Below are 25,597 nucleotides of genomic sequence, written 5' to 3' on the forward strand. Positions count from 1 at the left end.
TTCACTTAGAAAAGCAGTATTTTCACTGGAGGGTAGATGTTATCTACAAATTTATATATAATAAGAATATATGAGTAAATTAAAAGAATATTTACGTCATCATGGTGAATAATGGTTTAACAATTTAATAAACTAGCTTTATTTGAGCTGTATATCCAGACTTAAATGAGTTATATTTTACATATAAATAAAAAGTCTGGCAATGATAGTATGAGGAGGGGATGACACATATATTTGCATGTATTTTGCCTAAAGTTAATGTTCTAAAATAATGCAAATGAAGGGAAAATTTCAGATTATGGTGATCATGAGTAAATTTGAGAAACACACACACATATGCATATGACACTAAAATCGAAAGTGCCTATCTGCTGTGCCCAGTAATTCAACTGGGTTCACAGGATTCTTGGATAATGATATTTATAGTGTTGGATTTTGGTTTTTGCATGATCTGATTATGACTGTGCCTTGATTCTTCCCTCTTGGAATAAGAAAACCATTAACTTAATTATTATTTTATAGAAATCCACAGTTGAGAGACTTTGAACTCTTAAAATTATATCAAATTTAAAATGTTTGAATTTTTAAAAATTTTTGAAAATATGATTACTTCATTTTCCCCTTTCCTTTCATCCCTCCAAACCCTCGCATGTACCCCAACCCCATTCTTTCAAAACCGTGGCCTCTTTTTCTTTAATTTTTGCTACATATGTATGTGTGCAATGTCTGTGTTCCTAAATACATAACTATAATCTGTTCAGACCATATACTACACCCATGAAGTCTCTCAACAGGCTGTCCACACATGGCTTGAGCAAGGACACAGAGATATGTTGACATGCAAGGAGGGCAGCGCAACCCTAGACACAGAGCTACAACAACTAAGAACTGCTGAGAGGCGAGGAGATAATCTGCCCCAGCCAAGAGCACACCAGTTCCTTATCCACTACTAGTTGCCGAGGCCTGACAATATGTACATATGAGTGTTTGGATCCTTAAAGACTGGCACTTTTAAAGTTATGCTGTTCTATATTGCATTATTAACATGAGCTCTTGGGATAAACATGAACGGAAGGGTTATAGTTTAATAATGATGTATTTGTGTGTCAAGTTGAAAAGGGGTCATTTGCGCTGGTTAGATTTTTATCAACTCGACAGAAGCTATAGTCATCCAAGAAGAGAGAACTGTGATTGAAGATGGCATCCATGGGATTGCTGTAGGCAAATCTCTGGGCCACTGTCTTGACCAACAACTGATGTGCGAAGGCCCAGCTCACTGTGGGTGGCGCCACCCCTGAGCTACAGCTAAGTCATCTGAGCAAGCCAGTGGCAGCGTTACTCTATGAACTCTGCTTCAGGTCACGCTTGAGCGTCTTCTCTCACTCTTCTCAGTGATGGAGGATAGTCATAAAGTGGCGTAAACGTTCCCTGCCCTAGTTGCTTCTGGCTACTGCTTTATCACAGCAACTCCAAAGTAAAATATGACACTGTTGAAAATAACCAATATCTGTTTAAAAGGTCAAATGATAAAAATAATTCACTATTAACAGAAGAGTGACTAAAAGGAGGAAGGGAAAGCACTTGGAAACCTAGAGTCTTGCTGTAATAGCAATATAATATAATCACAGACAAAAGCAAGAAGCCAAATTGATGCTACAGAGAGACAGGATGTCTTTAGAATGATGTAAGCCTCGTGTGTGTTCTCTTTCATTTCCTAGACTTTATAAAGGCCTGCGTTTCAATGATTAGTTCAAGATCCTCTCTAGTAATCACTGAGTACTTAATCATGTGGGATTTTTACATCTCATGCATTAATTATAAGAAGGTGCTCTTTAATCTCTATTGTATCTCATTGTAATTATTTGTCATTTTCACTTGTGTTACAGATATCCCTCATATCTGGCACCTGAAGTGATTGCACAAGGAATTTTCAAAACTACTGATCATGTGCCAAATGAAAAACCACTGCCTTCTGGCCCCAAATCAGATGTATGGTCTCTTGGGATAATTTTATTTGAGCTTTGTGTGGTATGTATAAAGAAATATTAAACTAATAAAAGAAATTGTGTGTTTATTAGAATTTAAATTTTAGAGAGGAAGCTTACATACTAATGAAATACTTTGCAGTGCAAATTGGCTAGATATACATAGAAAAGACTTCTTTCTCAATTTGACTTAAATTTCCATTTGATCAGATAGACAGACAGACAGAAAGTCAGAGTGACTAAGTATACATATGTGCTGTACTATGTTTGACCGGTGCCTAAAGAGGCCAGAAGGGGACATTGAGTCCTCTGGAACTGGAGTTAAAGATGGTTGTAAACTTCCGTGTGGGTGCTACAGACCCAAGCTGGGTCCTCGGCAAGAGCATCAGTCCTCTTCACTGTTGAGCCATCTCTCCAGTTCCCCTCCCTATCTCCTGTCGTAGTTTTTATTTTGGTATTTCTTAAAATGTTCAGGCTTTTAGTAAGTGTATAAATTAAGTTACTGGTTGCAGGCCTTTAAAGGGAAATCTTGTCCCTGGTGCCCATCCCCCAACTTTGTTGCTTCCTGCCTGCCAAGAGGGGAGCAGCTTTCTTGACTGCATGTCTCTGCGGCCATGACATTCTATCTTACCTCAGACCCAAAGCCTTGAGACAGGCCAAGCATGAACTGAAATTACTGAAACTATGAGCAAAACTAAATCTTTTCTCCTTCTGTGCTGATGTCACATATATTTTGTCATAGTACTAAGAAACTCACAAGACACCCATCTGTTGTTTCGTTATCTAAGGGATTTTCCCAATATTTTGAAAACAGTAGCTAATTCATTTATCCTTATTGCTAAGAATTAGTTTGACTTTTTTTCTATTTTGTATAGTTGAGAAATAATTAAACAACAAGTAAATCTGGGTTAAGTCTGGTGTTACAAGATATAGCTGTGTGATGTTATATTACTGAACATAGCTTGTCATTCTTGTTTGTTTTGGACAGGATTTCATTGTAGCCCAGTGTGGCCTCATGACTGAGATGACCTTGAACTCTAGATCCTCGTCCTCTCCCAGGTGCTAGGATTACAGTCACATGACACTATTCACATTAAAACCCAAGGTTCTATTCATGCTAGGCCTTAATCAACCTGAGCTACATTCCCAGCCCTATAGTTAGCTTTTTGTTACTATAAAGAAATGAATTTAAAAGATTTTATTTGGGATCATAGTTACGGGTGTTTGAGTCCATAATTATTTGCTGGTTGCCAGTCCTGAGTTGAGACAGCATCTGACTATAGAAATATATGACAGTAAAGCTACTCTCCTCATGCCTGAAAGGGAAAAAGGAGAAAGAGGGGGCTACAAAGATGGCTTAGCAGTTAAGCTCTTGTAGAAGAGATTTTGGGTTCCTAGCATCCATATTCAATAGCTCACAACCATCTGTAGCTACAGCTCTATGGGATCCAACACCTCTGACCTCCATGGGTACCAGGACTCACATGCTCATATCCACACATACCTTCCCCATAAACTCAATTAAATGCAGATGAGACAGAGACAGAGTGTGTGCGTGTTTGTGTGTTCACAAACAAGCATGCAAGGATGCAAGGCCCTGGGTCCCAGTGTCCCATTTTAGGACATGCCCCCAGATGGGATGATCTCCCAGTAAGCCCCACCTCTTAACTTTCCATCACATCCCAATAGCAGCAGACTGGGACAAAGTCTTCAATATATAGGTTTTTAAGATATATTCACATTCAAAGTATAGTATATACTTAAGCTAGATATCCAAATTCAGAGACCGCTGCCAAAGACATAAAACTCTTATTGGAGAATTAAATCTCAAGGCATCATTTTCATTTCTATAAATAATATTACTGTCTATTTTATAAAGCTACTGGAAAACATATGAAATTATATATATTATACTGTAGGGTATTGTATTACAAACTACAAATATTAGATTTTGCTGTTAATAATATTAAAATATAATATGATACTATATATTGCTAGTTCATTTTCTAAAGAAAATCCTTTATATTCTGATTCTCTATTATGATTTGTCTAAACATTCTAACTTTTTATTGTTAAGAAAATGACAATATAATTCCAAATCATAACTGAAACAAACATTTTATTGGAGTATGACGTATGCAATGTTTGTCTCTTGCTACTGACATAGTCAGCAAACGTCTTACGATGTAGGTATTTCTTATCCAACTCCACAAACATTGCTGAGTGTTTACTGTTTGCAATGACGTTGTAGGAAGGGAAGTGAGATGCATTGTCTCAGAACTTTAATTATACTACAATCTACAGATTTTCCAGGATACAGAGTTGTGCAAAGTCAGTGAAAGAAAAATTTGCTATAGGAGTTTTATGTCACTTTCAGTGGTCCTTGAGTTTGGGCATCCAGCTTAAGTATGCTTGGCTACATATCAGTTTAAATCTTTTATGTCATTCAGTACCTAGATTTTTATGGAAAATAATAAGATGTAAAAGGATAGCATACCAACAACTATCAACTATCAAATGGAACTTTTTGTACTGTAGAATTTTTTTTACAAGCTGAGCATAGTAGTGCACGCCTTTAATCCTAGCACTTTATGAGGCAGAGGCAGGCGGATTGCTGTGAGTTCGAGGCTACCCTGGTCTACAAAGTGAGTCCAGAACAGCCAAGGCTATACAGAGAAACCATGTCTTAGAATAAAAATTTAAAAATATCTGTAAAACTGCAAGACTAGATGAGAGATGGGAGGTACAAAATAATTATGTAATTTATCAATGTTATTTAGTTATTAGGTTATAGAGGAATCCAACTTGGTCACATACAATTGTTCAATACATAATTTTTGGAGATGAAAATGTTTGACTCCCAAATTCATGTCAAGGGGTTCCAGAGGCAACTGATAAGAAAACAATTAAAATGCAATGTGTATCTTAAAACAGCCTGTAATACCATCTGCTCTGTGGTAGGAGAACCAAGTTTGAGGCCAGCCTGGAAAGACTGTCTTAAAATAAGAGTATAGGAAGGTCTGGGGCAGAACAAGGGGACACCATGCTATGCTGGCAACTCTACTGATTGAGCTGCTGGAATTCTGGCTCAGTCCCCAGTTCCAAGAGCATCAAAGACAACATAAAAGCTCAGGTACTATTGAGACACAGCTAATGCCAATCTGAAGTTGCTTGAGAGGCGGAAGAACCGCTGAGGGTGGGTATCAGTGCAGAGAAGACACTTAAGCAAGATGCATAAAGAAGGATTACAAGGATGGACTGCCAGGGCCTTCTCTGTCTTACTAAACAATACTCTCGGTGATGTGGAAAAACTAACAGTCAAGAATATGTTGTTCTCCATAGGGGAGGGGAATAAGGGGAAAATGGGAGGGAGGGAAGAATGGGAGGATACAAGGGATGGGATAACCATTGAGATGTAACAAGAATAAATTAATAAAGGAGAAAAAAAGAATATGTTGTTCTCAAAAGTGATAAATGCTTGCAATCACATTTGGATCTAATGATCATAAGATATTGATGCCTTAAATAATAGATATTATACAACTCCTTTTAAAATTTCATTTTAGCAATAGCTCTTCTTAGTCAAGCTGATTTTTAAAAAATAAAAACAATAAAACTCCAGAGATAAATGAAAATGCCTGTTGGGGGAAGCCTGAATGTTAATAATATTTTATTTTCTCATTTTATTTTAGGGGAGAAAATTGTTTCAGAGCTTAGATATTTCTGAAAGACTAAAATTTTTGCTTACTTTGGGTAAGTTTCATGAATTTGGTCATCTTTCCACTATAAGTACAATGTATAGAAACTTCTGTCATCTGCATTGAAATATTGTCCTAAAACAGTGAATGCCTGTCTTCAGGTTGCTGCTGAGGAGGTAAGCCTCAGAAAGTATCGTGCAAAGTGTCTTTTAAAACATGTAGCAGTTTTCTTTATTCTTGAAGGAACTTGAACCTGCATGGAAAGAATTTTAGTTTCCTGATTTAGCCAAGTAAACTACTTTGTATAATCAAAGTAATAGAATGTAAAACTATACTTCTGATACCATATCTAAACCTTGAGCTACCTTTACAATGAGACTAGTTGTATATGAAAAACAATCTAAGAAGAATTTTTACCAAGAAGAGACTTGATACCGTATGAGCATATACAGGGGCAGGAGGTCCCCCTCAGGAAAGTCATAGGGGAAGATAGTAAGGGGAAAATGGGAGGGAGGGAAGAATGGGAGGATACAAGGGATGGGATAACCATTGAGATGTAACAAGAATAAATTAATAAAAAAAAATTTTAGTAACAAACGTGTAATCTAACTTAGAGTGAAATAAATTAAGTATATGGTAATAAAGGAGAGAAAACTGATAGGACTATTTCATATAAAGCAATAACATATCAGCATTCCAGTAATAGAGTTTAAAAATAATAAAGCCTGTGGAAAGGAGTTAAGTACTCAAAAGAAATTAATTTTAACAAAAGTGGCATAAAATTTTATCTGAATTACTATTTCTTTATAAAGACTAGATACTACAGTTCTCAAGGAATTTGGAGCACTGCTAAGTGTGGTCTATAGACTGAATTTATACTTTATATCCCCAGAGATATGTGAGTTCATTCTCCAAATCACATGTAATGAAGATAAATTATTCTTGTCATCATAAAAAAACACAAAACCTTAAAAAAATCCCTTGAATTTTTTCTATATCTCTGTTTAACTTACTATACTTTTAGTACCTGTGCTTAACTGAATTGAGTGGGAAGGTTCTGTGTTGTTATCAAAACATGTAAGGAAAGTTAATTTCAAAAAGTTTTAGTAGCTTAAGTGCCAAAACTACATTATGCTATTTAGAATTTATAATCATTGGATTTTTTCCCAAATATTGTGACAGATTAAAAAACAGTGCTACCTCATTTGCTTCTCTCCCTTCGCAGGCTGTGTGGATGATGCTCTAACAGTCCTGGCTGAGGAGCATGGCTGTCTGGACACTATGAAGGTTTGTAGTGCATCTGTGCGGTCCTATCAGACAATCTGAGACTAGGTCGTTTCTAAAGAACAAAATTAATCATCTCATTTTTAGAGGCTAGAAATGTCGTGGTGAAAGTGCCCAGAGGCTGTTTTCTAATGAGGGAGGACACCATCCTCACAGAGGATGAGGTGGATGCGTGAAGTGTATTGATAAGATTCCATTCCCAAGATGAAGGCCTATGGGACCCAATCACCTCTGACAAGTCACCACTTTCTGTTTGTCTGTTTTTTTATTTTGTTTTATTATTTCTTAAATCACTTTTTACACCTCTGTCAGTTACTGTTACACATCTTACAACAAAATTTTAGACCCCATATCTGTCCTCAAATCTTAACAAGTCATATTTAGACATTTTAAGCTATTTTGAGACCCTCAAATCTTTAAATTTTTTTATATTTTATATGTACATTTATATTAATACACATATATAAAATAAACTACCTAAAACAAGAAGAACCATGATTATATTAATGTTACATTCATAATATTTTGGCTATTTGTATTTGGCAAACTTGAAGAAAATGTATTTCCTATTTTGATGAGTCTAAAATTCTGAATGTAAAATCAATCTCCATTACATCTTGTCATAACTAACTTAAAACATCTATCTAGACCTAAAAACATCTTAACCCCTAAACAACTAAGCTTATTGGTACAACTAAACTATCTGGTCTTCAACCCCATCAAGACTTGAGAAGGTATAAAATGAATTACCTGAGTAAACAGGAAGTGCAGATTAGGAGCTTCCAAAGTGAAAAAAATAAATTACAGAGACAGTTTACTGCCTGAGCAGTCACCCTAAACAATATAATATTGTCAGCCTTCTGACCTAGTATATCTGACAGACATATTTGTGAGGCAGGAACTATTGAAGACTTGCTTACCCTGTCTTGGCAGGGTTTGGCTGTCAATTCTGCCTGCATCCAAGCTTGCCCAGTTTTATGCAAAATTCTGTCTGTGACCAAAACAAGGACATTTTGCCCAGTGGCTATTTGCCACATTTGAAGCAATCTCCATAAGGAGGTTCTTTGATGCTCATCATCCTTTTTGAGGTAGACTGAGTGTTACCAGGAATTAGCCTAACTTCTTGTCAACAAATCTTTAAAGTAATAAAAAAAAAATCTTTAAATGGCATATTCTGTAGTTCTCAGGTTTTTAAAGACCTTATTTAACTATTTTACCTTATCTATCTATATAATTATATCTATGTGTTAAACCTAGGATATATATTCTTGTGATATAAATAGACTAGTAATTGACATGACCATGATTTGATGAACTAAACAATTAACTCGTATAACTCACTTACCCTTAACAGCCTGGAATTGTCCATAGCAGCCTGTTTTTTACCAGGAGCCAACCCCTTACAAATAAAAGACTGTCCTTTCCTAGATGCCATTAGCTGTCAATAGTCCACAACCCTGACTCTGTGACTCTTTCCACCCACTCTTCCACAATGCTCTTTGAGCCTTGCAGAGGGCTGTGACATAGGTATGGACAAGCACTCCATACTCACATCCTCTCTGTACTTTAACCAGCTTTTATTTTCTGCCTAAACTACCATTCACTGTACAAGGAGACTTCTCTAATGATGTCTGAGAACTGGATACTCTGAGCAGAGAGAGATGAATTTAGAAGGCAGTACAATGTTGTGGAAAATATAAATAGTTACTGATGGTTACTACTATAAGCCTATAATTATTGAGGCAATGTTATTTAACATGCTATCAAACAATAAAAGACACAGATACCTGATAGATTTTAGATAAGCCTTATGTTACCTGGGCCTGGGCAGACATAAACCCCTTAAGCTACCTTGTTACCTCCCAGCCTTACATCCTATGCCATTACTCTAAGCATTCCTATCTGGGCTAATGCTCATCCAAAATCCCTATAAACCCTTGCCCATCTGGGCAGCTTCTCTCCTTGTTAATCGAGAGTAAATTCCTCCTGGCCACATCGTTCTCTCCATGCTAACTCATGGTGGTCCTGCTTCCTTCTCCTCTCTTACCTGTCTCTTTCCTTCCCATAATCCTTCTGTCCCCCAAATCGAAGAACCTTAGCTCCACCTCTCACCTTTGTCCTGCCTTGGTATATAGGCCTTTTATTTAGCCAATCGGGGATAATTTTGGAGGCAAGGCTGCACAGCATTGCTTGGGGTGTGATTGCTCCTAAAAGACAGCAAGCAGACGACCGACCGACCGACCGACCGACCGCAGGGAGCAAAATAACTAACAATCAAATACAAAGCACCAGACCATGCTGTTACAGTCCAGTATTATGTCCATTTACTAGAATAATGGAAGCTGGCTCACCCCTGCAGCCTGACCTGAATTTAGGAAGGGGCACAATCAAACCAGAGCAATTTGTTTAGGAAAATCTATCTTCATATCAGGATAAAATAACAAGCTACTAAAGCTGTATTATTTTCAGCAGAAGCTGGCTTTTTTCCAGAGAGTGACTGTTAAAGTAACTTTTATTCACCTGATGTAATTGTTGTCTCAGAGGCTTACTGCCTCCCTCTGCTATCCTAGGCCTAGTCCTGGAAGCTTCACCTCCTCTGTAAAATCTAACCTAGGCCTATAATATTTTCAGCCTCTGAGACTTGCTGCTGCATAAGCTCACCATTTCTAGCTTTTTCTGAACTATGGCTGGATGGTTCAACTCAGTTGGCTGGCTCAAACTCTTCTCCAAGCTAATTGATTCAAACTGCCTCAGCCGGGTGGTCGTGGTGCACACCTTTAATCCCAGCACTTGGGAGGCAGAAGCAGGTGGATCCCTGTGAGTTCGAGGCCAGCCTGGTCTACAATGCGAGTCCAGGACACCTAAGGCTACATAGAGAAACCCTGCCTTGAAAAAACAAAAATAAAAAACAAAAAGGAAAAAAACAAACTGGCTTCTCTTAGCTTCTGACTGAATTGCTCTGTTGGCCTTATACTATTGTGGCAATCTGTTCTAATCAGGCTTCTCCTGCTTCTCTGGCTGGCTCTGTCTCCAACTGTGTCTAGTCCAGCTTGTTCTTTCTACGACCTGTCTCTGTAAAACTCTCCCAGTGAAACTGCCCCTTCCCTTCCTCCCTCTGAACTGCTGTCCCTTTTAAAACTCCTCTCTTTCCATTCTGTTCTCATGAGAGTTGGGCATATCCTATTCTGTCAAATCTTTTGTCACTTAGCCTCTCAATTAGACATTATTTTCAAACATGGCTGCTTCCTCCTACCAACTAACTTTACCTTCATTGCTTGGGATTAAAGATGTGTCCCAAGGGTGTATCTGTATTCCAGTCTGAGGGACTAAAGGTGTGTGGTATGTCTGTACTCCAGCTAGATCACGTAGACCTAGATCTTCAGATGGGATCCTTTGCCACAGTGGCCATGTTTCTGGATTAAAAATCTTCTACATGTGACAAGTTAATATAAATTTAAATGATTGCCAAATAAAGGTGTTTTAAAATCAAAGTTTATGATATATAAGTGTTTCGGTAAAATACATTTGTAGAACTGATCATCATCTGTATGTTTTTTATCTTTATTTACCAGGAGCTTCCTGAAAATGTGATAAATATTTTGAAGAAGTGCCTCACCTTCTATCCTTCCAAGAGGTGATTCCTTAAGAGTTTAAGCTGATCCCAAGATTCTTTCCATATAGAGTTGATTTAGTATTTGGTGTGATACTGGTGGACTAAGGGGTGATACCTCCCTAATAGCAGTACATAATTGATACCAGGATTATAAACCTGATTGAAAGTTAACTTTTTGTTAATACAAGAGGTCAAATAATGTTCAGAAAATTGGCATGTACCAAAGACATTTCTAATTTATATTATTACCTCAAGAAAAAAATCAACTAAATAAGAATGCCAGTGCTCTTAGCTCTGATGATATTTGAGAAAAAAAAGAAGTTTGTTTTCATTATGTTTTATATACCAAGCTTGGCAGAATCTTAAGTTTGCAGTTGCTGATAAAAATTGAGGATTTTTTTTTTGACATTTGGCTTCATTTCATGGTGTCACTTTTTAATTACCCAGCTATTCCTAAGCGTCTTAAGTATAATGCTAGAAAATAACATATTTTAATTTGTCATTAGAAAGTACACTTTATCGTGCCATAGTAGGGGCAAAGAAATAGTATTGCAGGCAGAATTTGGGGTGTTTATGAAATGATTTTTGTTAGAGCATAAGGTGCAGACAGTATAACACAACCATATAATTCAGCATTGAGTCATTGAGTTGCAGCACCTAGACTCTGCCGGAGGGAGCTAGCTCCCTTGGTGTTTTTTGTGCTAAGGAAATATCTAAGACTTTTAATTCCCACCTTTAATTTGTATTGTATTTTGTCTGAAAATTTTTATGGCTTTTATCCATGCTTAATATTTTGAATTGTCTTCTCCAGGCCAACTCCAGATGAGTTAATGAAGGACCAGGTGTTCAGTGAAGTGTCACCATTGTACACCCCCTTTATCAAGCCTGCCAGTCTCTTCTCGTCTTCTCTGAGATGTGCTGATTTAACTCTGCCTGAGGACATCAGTGACTTGTGTAAAGGTAAAGATGAGCAAAACTTAAGTGATGACAGGAGCCCTGTTTCCAACAGAAGTCCCCTAACTTGTTTACTTTTGAATTAATCGGTAAGAGACAGTACACTAATGGAGGGTTGTGGGCAATACCAAGCAATTAGGAGGTGATTCTATAATATTTCAAATATATGACAGTTTTTAGACTCTAAATTACTAAAATTTTATATAATTTGTGTTAAGTGCTCACTAAGTTATATTATCAGGAAGTCTACATCATCGTATTCTGCCTTGAAGCATGAAGAAGGGAACGTGGAATGAGGGAAGGAACGTGGGGTTTCCCGCCCATATTCCTTTCTTTCTGTACAGTATAAAAATTCCTGCTCTGTTCTTCTACCATGGGGAGTAAATTTTCAAACTTTACCTTGTCTAGCTCCTCGTGATGTAGGAAGCAGGCCTGTGGTTAACGTTGACTAACAGGATCACCATAAACATGTGCCTGGCATGTGTGTTTCTCCTGGGAGCAAGCAAAGTCCATTCTGAGTGTCGGAAGTATGTCTAGAATTTTGACGAGCTCAGGCCCCTTGACTGTGATTATGCACAAGCCACTTTTAGGAGAAATTCAGCCTGTTACAAAGATGAATCAGAATCTGCTAGTCATGACACACCTGCACGCAGACACCCAACTCCACTGCATCCTAGCCTTCCAGTTTCACTGTGGGCAGGAAGGTTGTGTGACCTTCGCAGTCCAGAGCTGTAAGCTTCCTTGTGACAAGTCCCCTAACCTGTTATGTGACCTGCTTGTAGGACCACAGCATGCTTCCCTTCCTCCTTTTACACCATGTCATACAAGATATTCCTTTCTCTCAGGTCAGTTACGTGTCGACTGACTTCTGCTGAGGACAAGTCATCTAAGGAAAAGAGCAGTCATCCAGCCATATTCCAAACTCATTCTGTTTTCCCCTCCCATTGCCAGAAGCGCAGGCCAGTTTCTCCAGTACTTACTGTGAAGAACTGGCCAGGCTCCTAGTCATAAAATTCACAGACATTCCAGAGTCCCTATATAACTGCACCTCTTGGGTCTTCAAACTTGTCCACTTTGAGCCTGCAGCAACTCAGCAATCGCAGCTCTGCTTTTACTGTTAGAGTTCTGGTTCCTGGGATGACTTTCTGCCCTGTGACCCCCTGCACATCCTCCTGTCTGCTTCTCCAGTCTCGTGGGTAGAAGTTTGTCTCCCCACCATTACCTTTCTCATGGTTCTTACATAAGATTTCAGTCTCCTCTGTTACATTGTTAGGCAGAGTAGCAACTTGCAGCATCCTTACCACAGAACTGATAACCTGTTCCTCAGCTACCTGTATTAGAACATCAGCTATCACCACTATCGGCTATTAATACATACAAAAATGCAATGGTAATGTGAAAATTTTACTATTAATAGACGTGGACAATGATTATCTGGCAGAGAGATCTATTGAGGAAGTTTACTACCTTTGGTGTTTGGCTGGAGGGGACCTGGAGAAGGAGCTTATAAACAAGGAGATTATTCGATCCAAACCACCTGTCTGCACTCTCCCGAAGTGAGTAACTCTCCACTAGTAACAGCCTAAGTCCTTGCTTGATTTTTAGTTTCATTTCTTTTGGTATATGTTCTAGTTCAGAGAACTTGGAAGCACTTAGAACTCTACACCTCATTGGATGGGCTAGAATTTGTAATTGCAGAGTTCTCATCAATATTTTTATTTCTTATAAATATTGTCTTATGAAAAATCATTGGATTTATTATTTATTTGAAAAGTATGTGATATTAATAAAAGGTATATATATTAGAGCAGTTATATAAATAAGATTGTTGTTCATAGAGAAACATGAATGTGTGTTTCCTGAGCTTTCATAATCTAGGAAAAATTCGATTAGAAATATATTAGTTACTTTTTTACTGCAGTGATAAAATACCATGACCAAAAGCCAGTCAATAGAAGAATGGGTTTATTTTAGCTTACAATTCAGAGGGAGAGTGCCTAATGGCTGAAGGAAAAAGAGGAGCAGGAAACACATCACATTGTCTGTTTTATACAGGAACACTGGATGGGGAGAGAGAGAGAGAGAGAGAGAGAGAGAGAGAGAGAGAGAGAGAGAGAGAGAGAGAGAGAGAACAAATGAACAAATGAAGTGACGAAATAAAACCCCAGAGCCCCCAGGGATGCACTTCCTCCTCCAAAGCTGCAGCTGTGAACAGTGCCCTAAGTTTCCCACACGGCTTCATAACTGAGCACATGAGCCTGTGGGGAGCGCTCCTCACTCAAACCACCATAGTAAATAACTGTGGAAGTTATCTGACAATAATTCATTTTTGTTAAATTTTTAGATAGACTATTAGTCTTAAGTGTTCCCATTCTTTTTAAAATTATCTTTTATTTTTGAACTGGTTTTCAAGCCTAGGACCTTATATGTGGGGCGAGGCAAGTATTCTATTACTAAGCTGCATTAGCTCTTTCTATCATTTTAAAGCAGTTTTGGATGTTAATTTCTATTATGCCTCTTGCCCATTGAGTTAAATATGAAAGCAGAAAAAAATTATAGAAAATTTAAAATTATTTGAATGATAGATCGTAAAAATGGGCTTCTGAAATTCTAAACCAAGTTTTAAGCATTTACTGTTCTTGTTCTGAGAACCTACCCACCAGTGTGCTTGTTTTGCTCCTCTTTTAGCTTTCATTTAGAAAACTGTTCTCAGAAGTCATTTGAATAGTGTTAGACACTCACTGACAGCTGCCTGTGCATGAAGACATTGCAAACACACTTCTGCATCCTGCGTGCTTTGTGTGTCTTCTAATCTCATTTCTGCTCCTGTGGCAAAGACCCAGGCCGAGATCAGCCTAGGGGAGGGTATGCTTGTTCTAGCTTAGTCACAGTCCACCGTTGAGGGAAACCAAGGCAGGAGCGCAAAGCAGAGCTGGATGGCACAGTATTGCCTGTGCCCAGGAAACTCACTCACAGACAAGAAGCACAGAAGGAAGCATGTGAGATGCTGCCTGCTCGCTGGCTCGAAGCCTAGCTTATATCCACCTAGCTTCTCACACAGTTCAAGGCTGTCTCCTGAGGGATGATTCCTTCTACACCGTGCTGGGCACTCCTGCATCAATTAACAGTCTAGAAAGTCCAGACTGTTGTTGGCAATTCTTCAGCTGGGGCTTAGATGACTTTAGACTAGAGATTCTCAGTTTTCCTAATGCTGTGACCCTTTAATAAAGTTCCTTATGTTATGGTGACCCCCGACCATGAAATTATTTTGTTGCTACTTCATAACTGTAATTTTGCTACATGGGGGAACATCAGTAGTATGTGCCTAGAGTAGAACAGCCAGAAAAATAACTGTATTAACTGTGTAACTACAGCCTCCACATACTGTAGCAAAATATAAATGCTTGTGTTTTCCAATGATCTTAGGGGACCCTGTGAAAGGGTTGTTCGAGTCCCCAAGAGGTCATGACCCACAGGTTGAAAACCACTACTCTAGTCCTGTCAGTGACAGCTAAAGCTAGCCAGTGCAGCTATGCCAGCTTTATAACTAATCTTTATAACTAATCAAGAGATACATAAAAGTCAGCCTTGTTTGGGGAAACTTCAGCTAGCAGTTACATTTTCTGAAGCTTTGATTTTTAAGACAAGGTCTCATGCAGCCCATGCTGCACTTGAACTGACTGTGTAATTGACTGATATCCTGCCTCCACCTCCCAGCACTGCCAGCCAGGCTTGTGTATGGTACTGGCCTTGTTTCTCAAAATTAACTGTCTTGTCTGATGAGATTGTAACAGGAAATTTTATTTTTAGAAGAAATAAAATTAGATGTTTTATGATAATTGTAACAACTGTTTATTTTGCTTTCTGGTTTTTTTTTTCTTTAAATTTTAGTTTTCTCTTTGAAGATGGTGAAAGTTTTGGTCAAGGCCGGGATAGAAGCTCACTCTTAGATGATACCACTGTGACACTGTCCTTGTGCCAGCTAAGAAACGTAAGAATGGAAGTTTACCAACTATGCTTTATATTTTTTAAAACATAAAACCTTAAAGATAACTCATAGCACTTTGCATCCAGGCCTGATTTCCTGATATACGAGAGAGTGTCTCTAGGGTGTGCCTGGAGTAGAAGTGCCAGGAGCTAGCTGTGTAGATGGTAACCTCAGCCTCCACACACTGACTGTGCCTGGCAGGGCTGTCTTTTCGTTACCATTAAGTCTTCCTATTTCTCCACTTGGTAAAACATGATACTGTACTTTAAACAATTCTTGTTGATCGGCTTCTGATGCTTTAAAATGCATGCTAATCAGAGTTGCCTGATTGGAGTGCAGTTACAAATTTCAGCTATTATTTTACTGTTCTGTACATTACAAGGTCAGGTACTTCATCAGTATTTCTAAGTGAGTTCTCATTTAAAAACTTTAAAAAATATATCCAAGAAATTGAGACTTCACTGGCTATATTTCATGCAAATGCTTTTAAAGACTATATGGGAAAGCACCTCTTTTTTAGTAATCTTTAATGAATGAATATATTTAAAAGTACCTCTTTAATCATCATTCTTAATATAATTTTATTAAATTATTTTACATATACATTTATATTATTACACATACATACAATAAACTATCTATAGCAAGAAGGACCATGACACAATCAGGAATTATATAAATGTTACATTCTTAGTGTTTTGGCTATTTGTATTTGACAGCCTTGAAGAAATCATCTTTCCTATCTTGGTGCATTTAAATTCTAAATGTAAATCAATCTCCATCCCATCTTGTCATTATCAATTTAAAACCTCTATCTACACCTAAAAGCATGTTAATCCCTAAACAACCAAGCCTAATTATAAAACTAAACTACCTGGTCTTCAACCCCATCAGAGACTTGAGAAGGAATAAGCTTGATAACCTTGAGTAGACAGGTTAGCAGCTTTCCAAATGAGAAGATGAGAGACAGTTTGCTACCTGAATAGTCACCCAAAACTCTCTATAACATTGGAGCATCATCTTCAGCCTTCTGGACCAAAATATCTGACAGACATATTTGTGAGGCAGGAACTATTAAGGATTTGCTTACTCTGTCTAGGGAGAGTTTGGCCGTCATCTCTGCCTGCATCCAAGCTTGCCCTTTTTTAGGCAGTATTCTGTCTGTGGCAAAAACGAGGACATTTTGCCCAGTGGCTTGTTTGCTACATTTGAAGCCATTTCCATAAGGAGATTCTTTGATACTTATCATCCTCTTTGAAGTAGGCTGGGTGTTGCCAGGAGTTAACCTGTCTCATTGTCAATGAATCTTTAAAATAATAAAAACAGTTTTAAATGTCATATTCTGTAGGTCTCTGAGGTTTTTAAAGACCTTGTCCAACTATTTTATGCTATCTTTCTATAAAATCATGTCTATCTTTACACCTAACATGTATATTCTTGTGATTAAAAATAGACTAATAATTGATATGAACCTGATTTGATCAACTAGCAATTAACTCGTATAACATATTTATCCTAAACAGCCTGCAATAGCACTTTCAAAGTATTGAAAATAAACCTTGTACTATAATTGAGTTATATTGGTACAAAACTTCATGTTAGAGTAGAAATGTATATAATGTGTTTGAAGAATAATCTTACATTTGAATTTTATACCACTTATGTAAAATTAAACTTATTTTGCATCTATGCAAAATTCTATACCAGTGAATTAAAAATAACCTTGTGAGTGACAATTGGGGCATCAAGTTGAGGAGTACTAATATGCTTTTTGTTCTGTCTTTCCTATATATTTCTATATTCCCCCTTCTTCCTTTTCAACCCCTATTGCCAAACCTAAGAATGGAAGATAAAGGAAAAGAGAGACATCTCTGAGTCTAACCAGGTTTTCTCTCTAAATAAGACCAATAATAACTTGTAACCAACTCCCATTGATAGTAACCCTCTATAGCCCATGAAAGCAACCAAAAACCTACCTGACCCTCCTTAAAGGAAATGGGGCATCATTCTCTTAGGGTTTCTTCTGGCTGATTTGAAACAAATAATGCCTTTGTAGGGGCCCAAAGAAAATTGGAGAAATATTTAAACAAGCTAGGAATAGCATTTGTGGTCCAGTTTCTAAATATTGAGAAATTCCATACTTAATTAGAGTCCTGTGTGAGACATTCTGAAATGCTGGATGAATTGGGATTAGAAGCTTTCTTTAAAAGTGCCCTGGGCGCTTCCTTGTTCTGATGAGGAACAGCAATTGAAGCGCTTGGTGCTAGAACATGAAGGATGCAGGATGTCAGTGTCTAGCATGCTGAGAGGAATGAATCCTGTCAGGTCTGATCCAATGTCAGTGTCCAGTTCTTTTGATCTGAAAGCATATAATTTCTCACACGCATTATACAATCCTAAAATTATAAGTGTAAAAGGTGTCTGTGATGCACAGAACAATTCAGGCTGGTTTTCGGCCCTTTGTATGAGCAGAAAAAAGACATCTGTAAATCTCCATTCATTCCATATGAAGAATGGCATCTAATAATAATTCATAGGGGTTCTGTAGCCAACAAGATGCATTGTCTATGCCTAGACAGTCGTGTCTCAGCCAGTCTCAGAGCTTTTCCCATATAGTGGGATTAGAAATATAAATTACCTGCTTGTTGTGCAGTTTAAATTCTTCACATCCCAATTGTATCCCTCTCAACCCCCTCCCTCTCTTATTAATATAATTTTAAATACCTCATATGTTTATATTTTCTATTACTGTTTGTAATTTGGTGTTCTATGTGATGAAATGTTAGGAACACCCCCTTAGAGAGGAACAGGGAAGTCCTTGCTGTGTATAATCCTTGTCAGAATGCAGTATGTGTGCATGTTCATGAAACTAACCCTTAGACGCTTAGACTCAATCGTTTACTTCTTTGTGCTGTTGTAAATTTCTAATTTTTACATTACTATTCTTTCTAAGTAGGTGTTACTCTCCCTACCCAATATAATGATGTATAAATATTTTGTTTTTACATTCACAGAGGTTAAAAGATGTTGGAGGAGAAGCATTTTACCCATTACTTGAAGATGAGTGAGTATATGTTTCCTCAGTTGACATTTTTCCCATTTCTGTTAGATTAATAAGAAATTATAGATTTTAAATAAAACAGTTATAAAATAATACTTTAATATTGTTTGTCAGTGTTTTTACTTTCATTGTTCCTTTACAGCCAGTCAAATTTACCTCACTCAAACAGCAATAATGAGCTATCCGCAGCTGCCACCCTGCCCTTAATCATCAGAGAGAGGGATACGGAATACCAGCTCAACAGAATCGTCCTCTTTGACAGGCTGTTGAAGGTAGGAATGCTAACATGTCAGGCAGTAATGATGGTCTATACGAGCCTTCCTTTAATGCTGTTAATTCCTCTCTGCTTGAAATTATGAGTAAAGAAATTCGTACGGTCTCTTTTCTGTTCCCTTCTCTAGCTTATAGAATTGATAGAATTCCAAAGATGATAATATGCCAAAGAATTAATCTAAGGCATAAAATCAATAGGAAAGGTACCAGTGTTGATACAAGGAGAGTATAAAACATAAATACAATTAGTCAACAGCTATACTACACTCGCCTCGACCAGGAACGATACTGAGCAGTTTAAGTGAGATAGTCCTTCCACATCGTTAATGAGACCAGCATGGGCTTATGAGGGCTGGGCTGCTCTATTTAAAACAGACTGGCAACATTTTGCAAAGCAATTTTAAGGTGTATTTCAAGTAGCTAAGACATAAATATCCTGTGCACTAATAATTATCTTCAAGAAATGCCTTCGACTTACAGGTTTATAGAGGACAAATGTGCTAGTCTTACAAGAAGCACGGTAGTGTATGCTCAGCACAGGCCGTCTGTGCCACTAGTTTCTAAGGCTCTTGTATCCCTTGATCATATATAACACTAGGGCCCTGGTTTCCAGTCACTGCCAATCCTCCCAGAGCACAAAACAAATAAGGATGACTAAGAACAGGTAGAAAGAACTCCTGTTTTTAATTTTATTACTCAGCTTTTGGAGATGGCTGGTGGTAGAGTCATCTCTTCATTTATAAATATAAAACCAGACCCAGTGATTATTAGTCTTAGAAGTGTATTGAAGTACACGTCAACTGTATCACTAATTATATAGTACAAAGTGTACAGACTAAAATATGACACCGGTTAATGCGAGACATTCTTATTTCTTGCTTTGATACTATTTTTTAATTTAGAAAATTTTTATGATGATGATGATGATAGTGTGTGTCTGTGTGTATGCGTGTGTGTGTGTGTGTGTGTGTGTGTGTGTGTGTGTGTGTGTGTGTGATGTATATGTGGCCACCTATGCCAGAGTATGCATGTAGAAACCAGTAGGCAAGTTTGTGGAGTCCGTTCTCAGCCCTGATTCTAGCTCCCAACTCTTTGCTTCCTTATTCCACATTAGCAAGTAGCTGCTGTCTACTCAGACACCAACCAGCCTTTCCCACTGTGATGGATGGTATTGCCCCAACCCTGGAGTCAAGCAGATTCCCTTAGTTGTTTCTGTTAGGCATTGTCAGGGTGAGGAAAGTAATACAATCAGACAGGTCTATAAGACATTGAGGAAATTCTATGCTGTTGCCCATAATGGCTGTGCACTTGAGTTTGGCACCCTCCGTGTGCCTCAGTAGAGTGCGCATAGTAACCGGGAGGTACGGTGCTTCTTTGTGCTTTCTGCATTTCCCCAGGGGCTGGTGATGCTGAATGGTTTGCAGTGTCCAGTGCCTATGTGCAGAGCTTCATTTGCTAACTGTCTGCTTAGATCTACTGATATTTGGGGGTTTGTTTGTTTGTTTGTCTGTTGACTACTGAGGCTTTGTTTTCCTTACTATATTCTGGGTAGCAACTCCTCGTCAGTGGTAATGCTTGCCAACATTTTCTACAATTCTGTAGACCATTTCTTACTCAATTACTTAATTTGATGTACAATAGCTTTTGTCTTGATTTTTCCATTTTTCCTTCTGTTTTATGTACTTTTAAGATAATTTAATAAAAAAACTTTTTCGTTAAGTCCAATATCCCTACATGTTTTCTCTGGTATTTTCTTCTAGCTATTTTACATTTCCTGACCTTACATTTAGGTGTGGGCTCTAATTTGAGTTGGTTTTTGTAATCAGTGAGAGAAGAGTCTGGTTAGTCTGGTTTCGGGTTGTTTTTTGGTTTGGTTTGGTTTGTTTCACTTTGCTTTGTTTTTTGTTTTGTTTGTTTGTTTTTCTTGTGGATATCTAATTTTCCTAACCTGTCTAGTGAACGCTGTTCTGTGGATGTCTAAGTCTGTGTCCTACCTGCTGTTCTGCTCTATTGCTCCATGTCAGTTTTCATATTCGATACCGTGATTTCATTACTGTTGTAGTAATTTCGAAGCAAAGAATGTAATGTATTGTGCTCAAAATCGGTCTGCTTTTATTTTTACTCACTTTTTAGCATTGTCTGTTCTCATTCTGTAAAGAATATCATGAGTGTTTTGACAGAGATTACTTTAGCCTGCAGATTACGTAGAGAGTTTGTATGTACATTCTAGCGATATTTAATGATCAGTCCATGAATCTGAGACCTTTTTTCACTTTCATGTGTCTTCTTCACTATCTTTCCTGGGTTTTAGATTTTCTGATTGGTTTATTTGTTTGTGAGAGGCTTATATTATGTAGCCTAGGCTGGCTTCAGGCTCATCCTCCTCCTGCCTTATCGTTCTGAGGGCTGGGATGACAGGCATATGACACCATTCTCAGCCATTGGGTTTGCTTAATCAGTTTTATAGAATCCGTATAGAACTATTTCATAAATTAGTTTATAAAATAAAATATATAAAGTATAGTATGTGGTTCCTTTCTTTTTCAGATACTTCATTATTAATATGATGAAACTGGTTTTTGTCTTGATTTCATATACTGCAACTTCACTAAGTTTATCCATTAGTTGTAGTGCAGCTTTGGAGGAATCTTTTGGTTTTGTAAATATAGATCATGTTTCTGTAAGCAGTTTGTATGGCCTTTGTTTCTTTGTCTCGCCTGATTGCAGACTGGGAATTCTGTAAGATTCTGGAAAGAAAGAGTGAGAGTGAACATCTCTGTCTTTTTCCACATCTTAGAAAGAATGTGCTCAGCTTTTCTTGGCATGGAATGATGTTAGATGTGCACTCGCTTGTTCATGTGGTCTTTATTATACTGTGGTACATTCTTTTCCTTCTAATTTATAAAGACTCTTTTCAGGGAAGTGGTGGTGGATCTTGTTAAATTGTTTCTATTGATAACATGATACTGTTCTTCATTGTGTTAATATTGTGTATCCCATTGTTGCTTTGTGTGTGGGGAGCCATCCCTCTGGTGAATCCCGCTGGACTATGGTGAGTGTATGGGGTCCCAGCTTGGAGTTTTGTGTTGAAAATGTGTGCTTTGTATTCACTAGGGATTCTTGCCCATGGTTTTCTTGTCTAGTTTTGGTGTGGGGTGATGCTGTGCTCTAGAATTATTCATGAGTGAGAATTAGCTTTATCTAGGCATTTGCTAGTATTCAAGCTTCTAGTCCTAGACTTTACACTGAGATAGGATATTTTAACTATGGATTCAGTCCTGTAACCTATTTTTGGTCTGTTCAGATTTCAAATTTGTTCATCATCCAGTCTTTAAAGGGTGTGGGCCCACTGTGGACTTTGTCCATTTCTTCTAATTTATCAAAGTTATTAATTATAGTTGTTCCTGTTCTCTTACAGTCACTTGTATTTCTGTGGTGTCTGTCATACATCTTTTTTTTTTACTCTGCTTTTATTTTAATCTTTTCTCTATTTTAATGAATTGGTTTTTTATTTGTGCGTCTGTGCGAGAGAGTCTAGTGTATGTTATATATGTGCACGATGTATGTGCAATGTCTCCAGAGGCTAGAAAAGAGTATTGGAGCCCCTGGGACTGGAGCTATTGGGAGTTGTGAGTCATCGTGTGAGTGTTAGGAACCAAACTTGGTCCTCAGAAAAAGTAGAAAGTGATCTTTACCACTGAACCATCTCCATTCCCCTCTTTGCTCTCTCTTCTTCTAAAATATAGCTAAGACTTTGTTAATTTTGTTTATTTTTTAAGATATCTTATTTATCTTTTCACTGTTTTGTGGACTCTATCTCATTTATTCTTGTTCTAATGTTTTTCATTTAATTTCTTCTTCTAATTTTTAGTTTGGCATTTCTCTTTTTCTAGGTTCTTTATATAGATTGTCAATGTGAAATGTTTCTGCTTGTTTAATGTAATTACTGATTTCTGTGAATTTCCTTTATAGAGATAATTTTTACTGTATCCTATAGGTTTTTGGTGTTGGTTTCATTGTTTTTTGTTTCAGAAAGTTTTAATTTCTTTTTTTTCTTTCTTTTTTAATATATATATTATTAATTTATTCGTATTTCATCTCAATTGTTACCCCATCCCTTGTATCCTCCCATTCCTCCCTCCCTTCTGCTTTCCCCCTACTCCCCTCCCCTATGACTGTGACTGAGGGGGTAATTGGATCCATTGATAGTTTAGAAGTATACTATTGAATTCCCATGTATTTGTGTTAATTTCAAACTTTTTTGGTGATTGCTTTGTAGTTTTACTATAATGTTGTTGGTAAATATTCATGAAATTGTTTTAATTTTGACTACTTTTATCTTATTATAGGCTTATCCATATAAGAAAAATCAAATCTGGAAAGAAGCAAGAGTTGACATCCCCCCACTTATGAGGGGTTTAACCTGGGCTGCTCTTCTGGGAGTTGAGGTAAGAGAACTAACAGGCGGGAAATTGATGGGGTGTGTCTGGAAGGACCGTAGAATGTGTCGCGCCGCCTGCTGCAGGGACTCATAGTGATCTTCCGAATGCCTGGGAGAATGTGGTAGTGGGTTATGAGTTCGAGGTCAGCCTTGAATACACGAGGGAATTCTATCTCAGAGAAAACTATAATGATTTACATCTTGCTTCACTATTTTTCTATTAATAGAAAATTATATATTGAAATATTAACATCAAAATATTTGACAATTTTAAATTTAAAAAAATACTTGAAAAGAAGAGAATAGAAACTACAATTCTATTAATGTACCCAAAAAAAAAAATATGGAGTCTGTTTTGTGTTGGCTAACTGTTCCTTGGTATGGGCCCTGCCCTGTGTGTGGCCTCAATTATTTTTAATCTTTTTGCTTTGTTTTGTTTTTTGAGACAGAGTTTTTCTGTGTCGCCTTGGTTGTCCTGGACTTGCTTTGTAGACCAGTCTGGCCTCAAACTCACAGAGATCTGCCTGCCTCTGCCTCCCCAAGTGCTGGGATTACAGGTGTGCGACACTGTACCTGGCTATTTTTAATTTTCACATGCCTCTGTTGGCAGGATTTTTTCTTTATTCTTGATTCTTTTAATGAGAGTCTATAAATTTCTTTGAATTTGTTTGGTTGCTTTACAAGACTACCTCTTGTTCCTTACCACGAGCACTGTAGAAGTACATTGTACTTCAGTCCAGAGAGACTTCCACTGTCAGATTTTCCAAGCCTGTTATTAGTAGATTTCCCAAAGAAATTGATCTTGGCTTTCCCTACCACTATAGAAGTCATAAAAATAAGAATTTTTTCCTGTGTGATCCTATAGCACATGGTCTGAATTAAAATAGTGTGCTCACAGGTTGTTGTTAATGAGCCGAATGTTTCTGTAATTACAGCATATCCACCCTAGCCCACGTGTTCCTGGTACTATCATTCTGCTGAACAGACCATTTTATTTGTTTTACCAACTTTAACAGAAATATTTCTGATAAGATAACCTTCTAAAATAAGATTTTCTTCATGAAATTTTTGATTTATGAGTTAGTAATGCAAAGAAAACAACATTTTGTTATACTTTCTAGCTAAGTGTCCTATAAGATCATCCATCTCCTTTGGGTATATATCATTCAAAGAGGTTTTTTTCTTAGTTGTTTTTGTTTCTTTTTGAGGCAACATCTTACTGTGTTGCCATGGTGTTACCTGCTTCTTCTTCTTGGGTGTTGAGACTAAAGGTTTGCATCAACACACTAGGTAAAGGTCTACCTCACCCAGATGGCAAATGTCACCTACCATAGACCTTTATCATACATGGCCAATGATGCAGGAAATTTGTAAGCTGTGGTCTAACTTCACATTTAGGTAACTAAATGTACCTATCCATATTTAAGTAGGTCTTCAGGCTTTTCCTTTTAAGTATCAGTAATCCAAAAATTTGAAACCTAAAAGCTCTGAGTATTGACATCTTGCTGAAAAACAAATGGGATTTGCATTTTTAGATTAGAGATACTGTACGAGTAAATTTTATGCAAGTATTTTATATTTAGAAAAACTAAAATTAAAATGCTTAATATCCCAATATATTATTGTGTACTACCACTTTTATGAAGGATATAATAAATGTATTCTTTTGTTCTTTGCAGGGAGCTATTCATGCCAAGTATGATGCAATTGATAAAGACACTCCAATCCCCACAGATAGACAAGTAAGGTGTTCCTAAGGCGGTTCTGCCAATTCTTTAAATATTAAAAGGGTGTAAGAAAACACACTTCCTTCATTGTGAATATTCTGCCACTGCCCGATGTGTGTTAATAAAGAGTTTCTCTTACACTCAGAAACTAATGTGTGATGTTTCCAAAGGTGAAATTTAAAACTCAAGAACTTTTATCAATGATTATAAAGGTGAAATGTACTGAAGCAGTCTCTTCTCATGTGTCTGTGGGATCATCGGTTACAGTTGTACCCTCCTTTGCTGCTCACAGATTGAAGTGGACATTCCTCGCTGTCACCAGTATGATGAGCTGTTATCATCACCAGAAGGCCATGCAAAGTTCCGGCGTGTGCTGAAAGCGTGGGTGGTTTCGCATCCTGATCTTGTGTACTGGCAAGGTAACTTCAGTTACTAGGAGTTTTCTTCACATCTTTCTCTTTCATTTTGAGGCAAAGAAAACCACTAAAATTCTGGTGCATTTTGAAGATGTTAACTTTAAATCAATTATCGAACTTGGTCTAAATACTTTGAAGATATTATTTTACATGTTAT

The 25,597-nt window shown here is 37.4% G+C and overlaps 1 protein-coding gene across 3 annotated transcripts in view; it reads left to right on the forward strand.

Annotated features, from left to right (window-relative positions):
• Positions 1–25,597, forward strand: part of TBCK (TBC1 domain containing kinase) — a 145,285-nt gene that overhangs the window by 26,813 nt on the left and 92,875 nt on the right. For all 3 annotated transcript variants that reach the window (XM_084756861.1, XM_084756860.1, XM_084756862.1), the window contains exons 6-17: positions 1,887–2,028; positions 5,678–5,738; positions 6,909–6,970; positions 10,540–10,601; positions 11,392–11,540; positions 12,952–13,090; positions 15,426–15,525; positions 18,537–18,586; positions 18,726–18,855; positions 23,206–23,304; positions 24,977–25,039; positions 25,317–25,443. In XM_084756861.1, coding sequence (XP_084612987.1) covers positions 1,887–2,028; positions 5,678–5,738; positions 6,909–6,970; positions 10,540–10,601; positions 11,392–11,540; positions 12,952–13,090; positions 15,426–15,525; positions 18,537–18,586; positions 18,726–18,855; positions 23,206–23,304; positions 24,977–25,039; positions 25,317–25,443 — 1,184 coding nt within the window. The remainder of the gene's footprint in view (positions 1–1,886; positions 2,029–5,677; positions 5,739–6,908; positions 6,971–10,539; positions 10,602–11,391; positions 11,541–12,951; positions 13,091–15,425; positions 15,526–18,536; positions 18,587–18,725; positions 18,856–23,205; positions 23,305–24,976; positions 25,040–25,316; positions 25,444–25,597) is intronic.

Source organism: Acomys minous, assembly GCF_964271855.1.
Source record: "Acomys minous genome assembly, chromosome: 14".
Lineage (NCBI taxonomy): Eukaryota > Metazoa > Chordata > Mammalia > Rodentia > Muridae > Acomys > Acomys minous.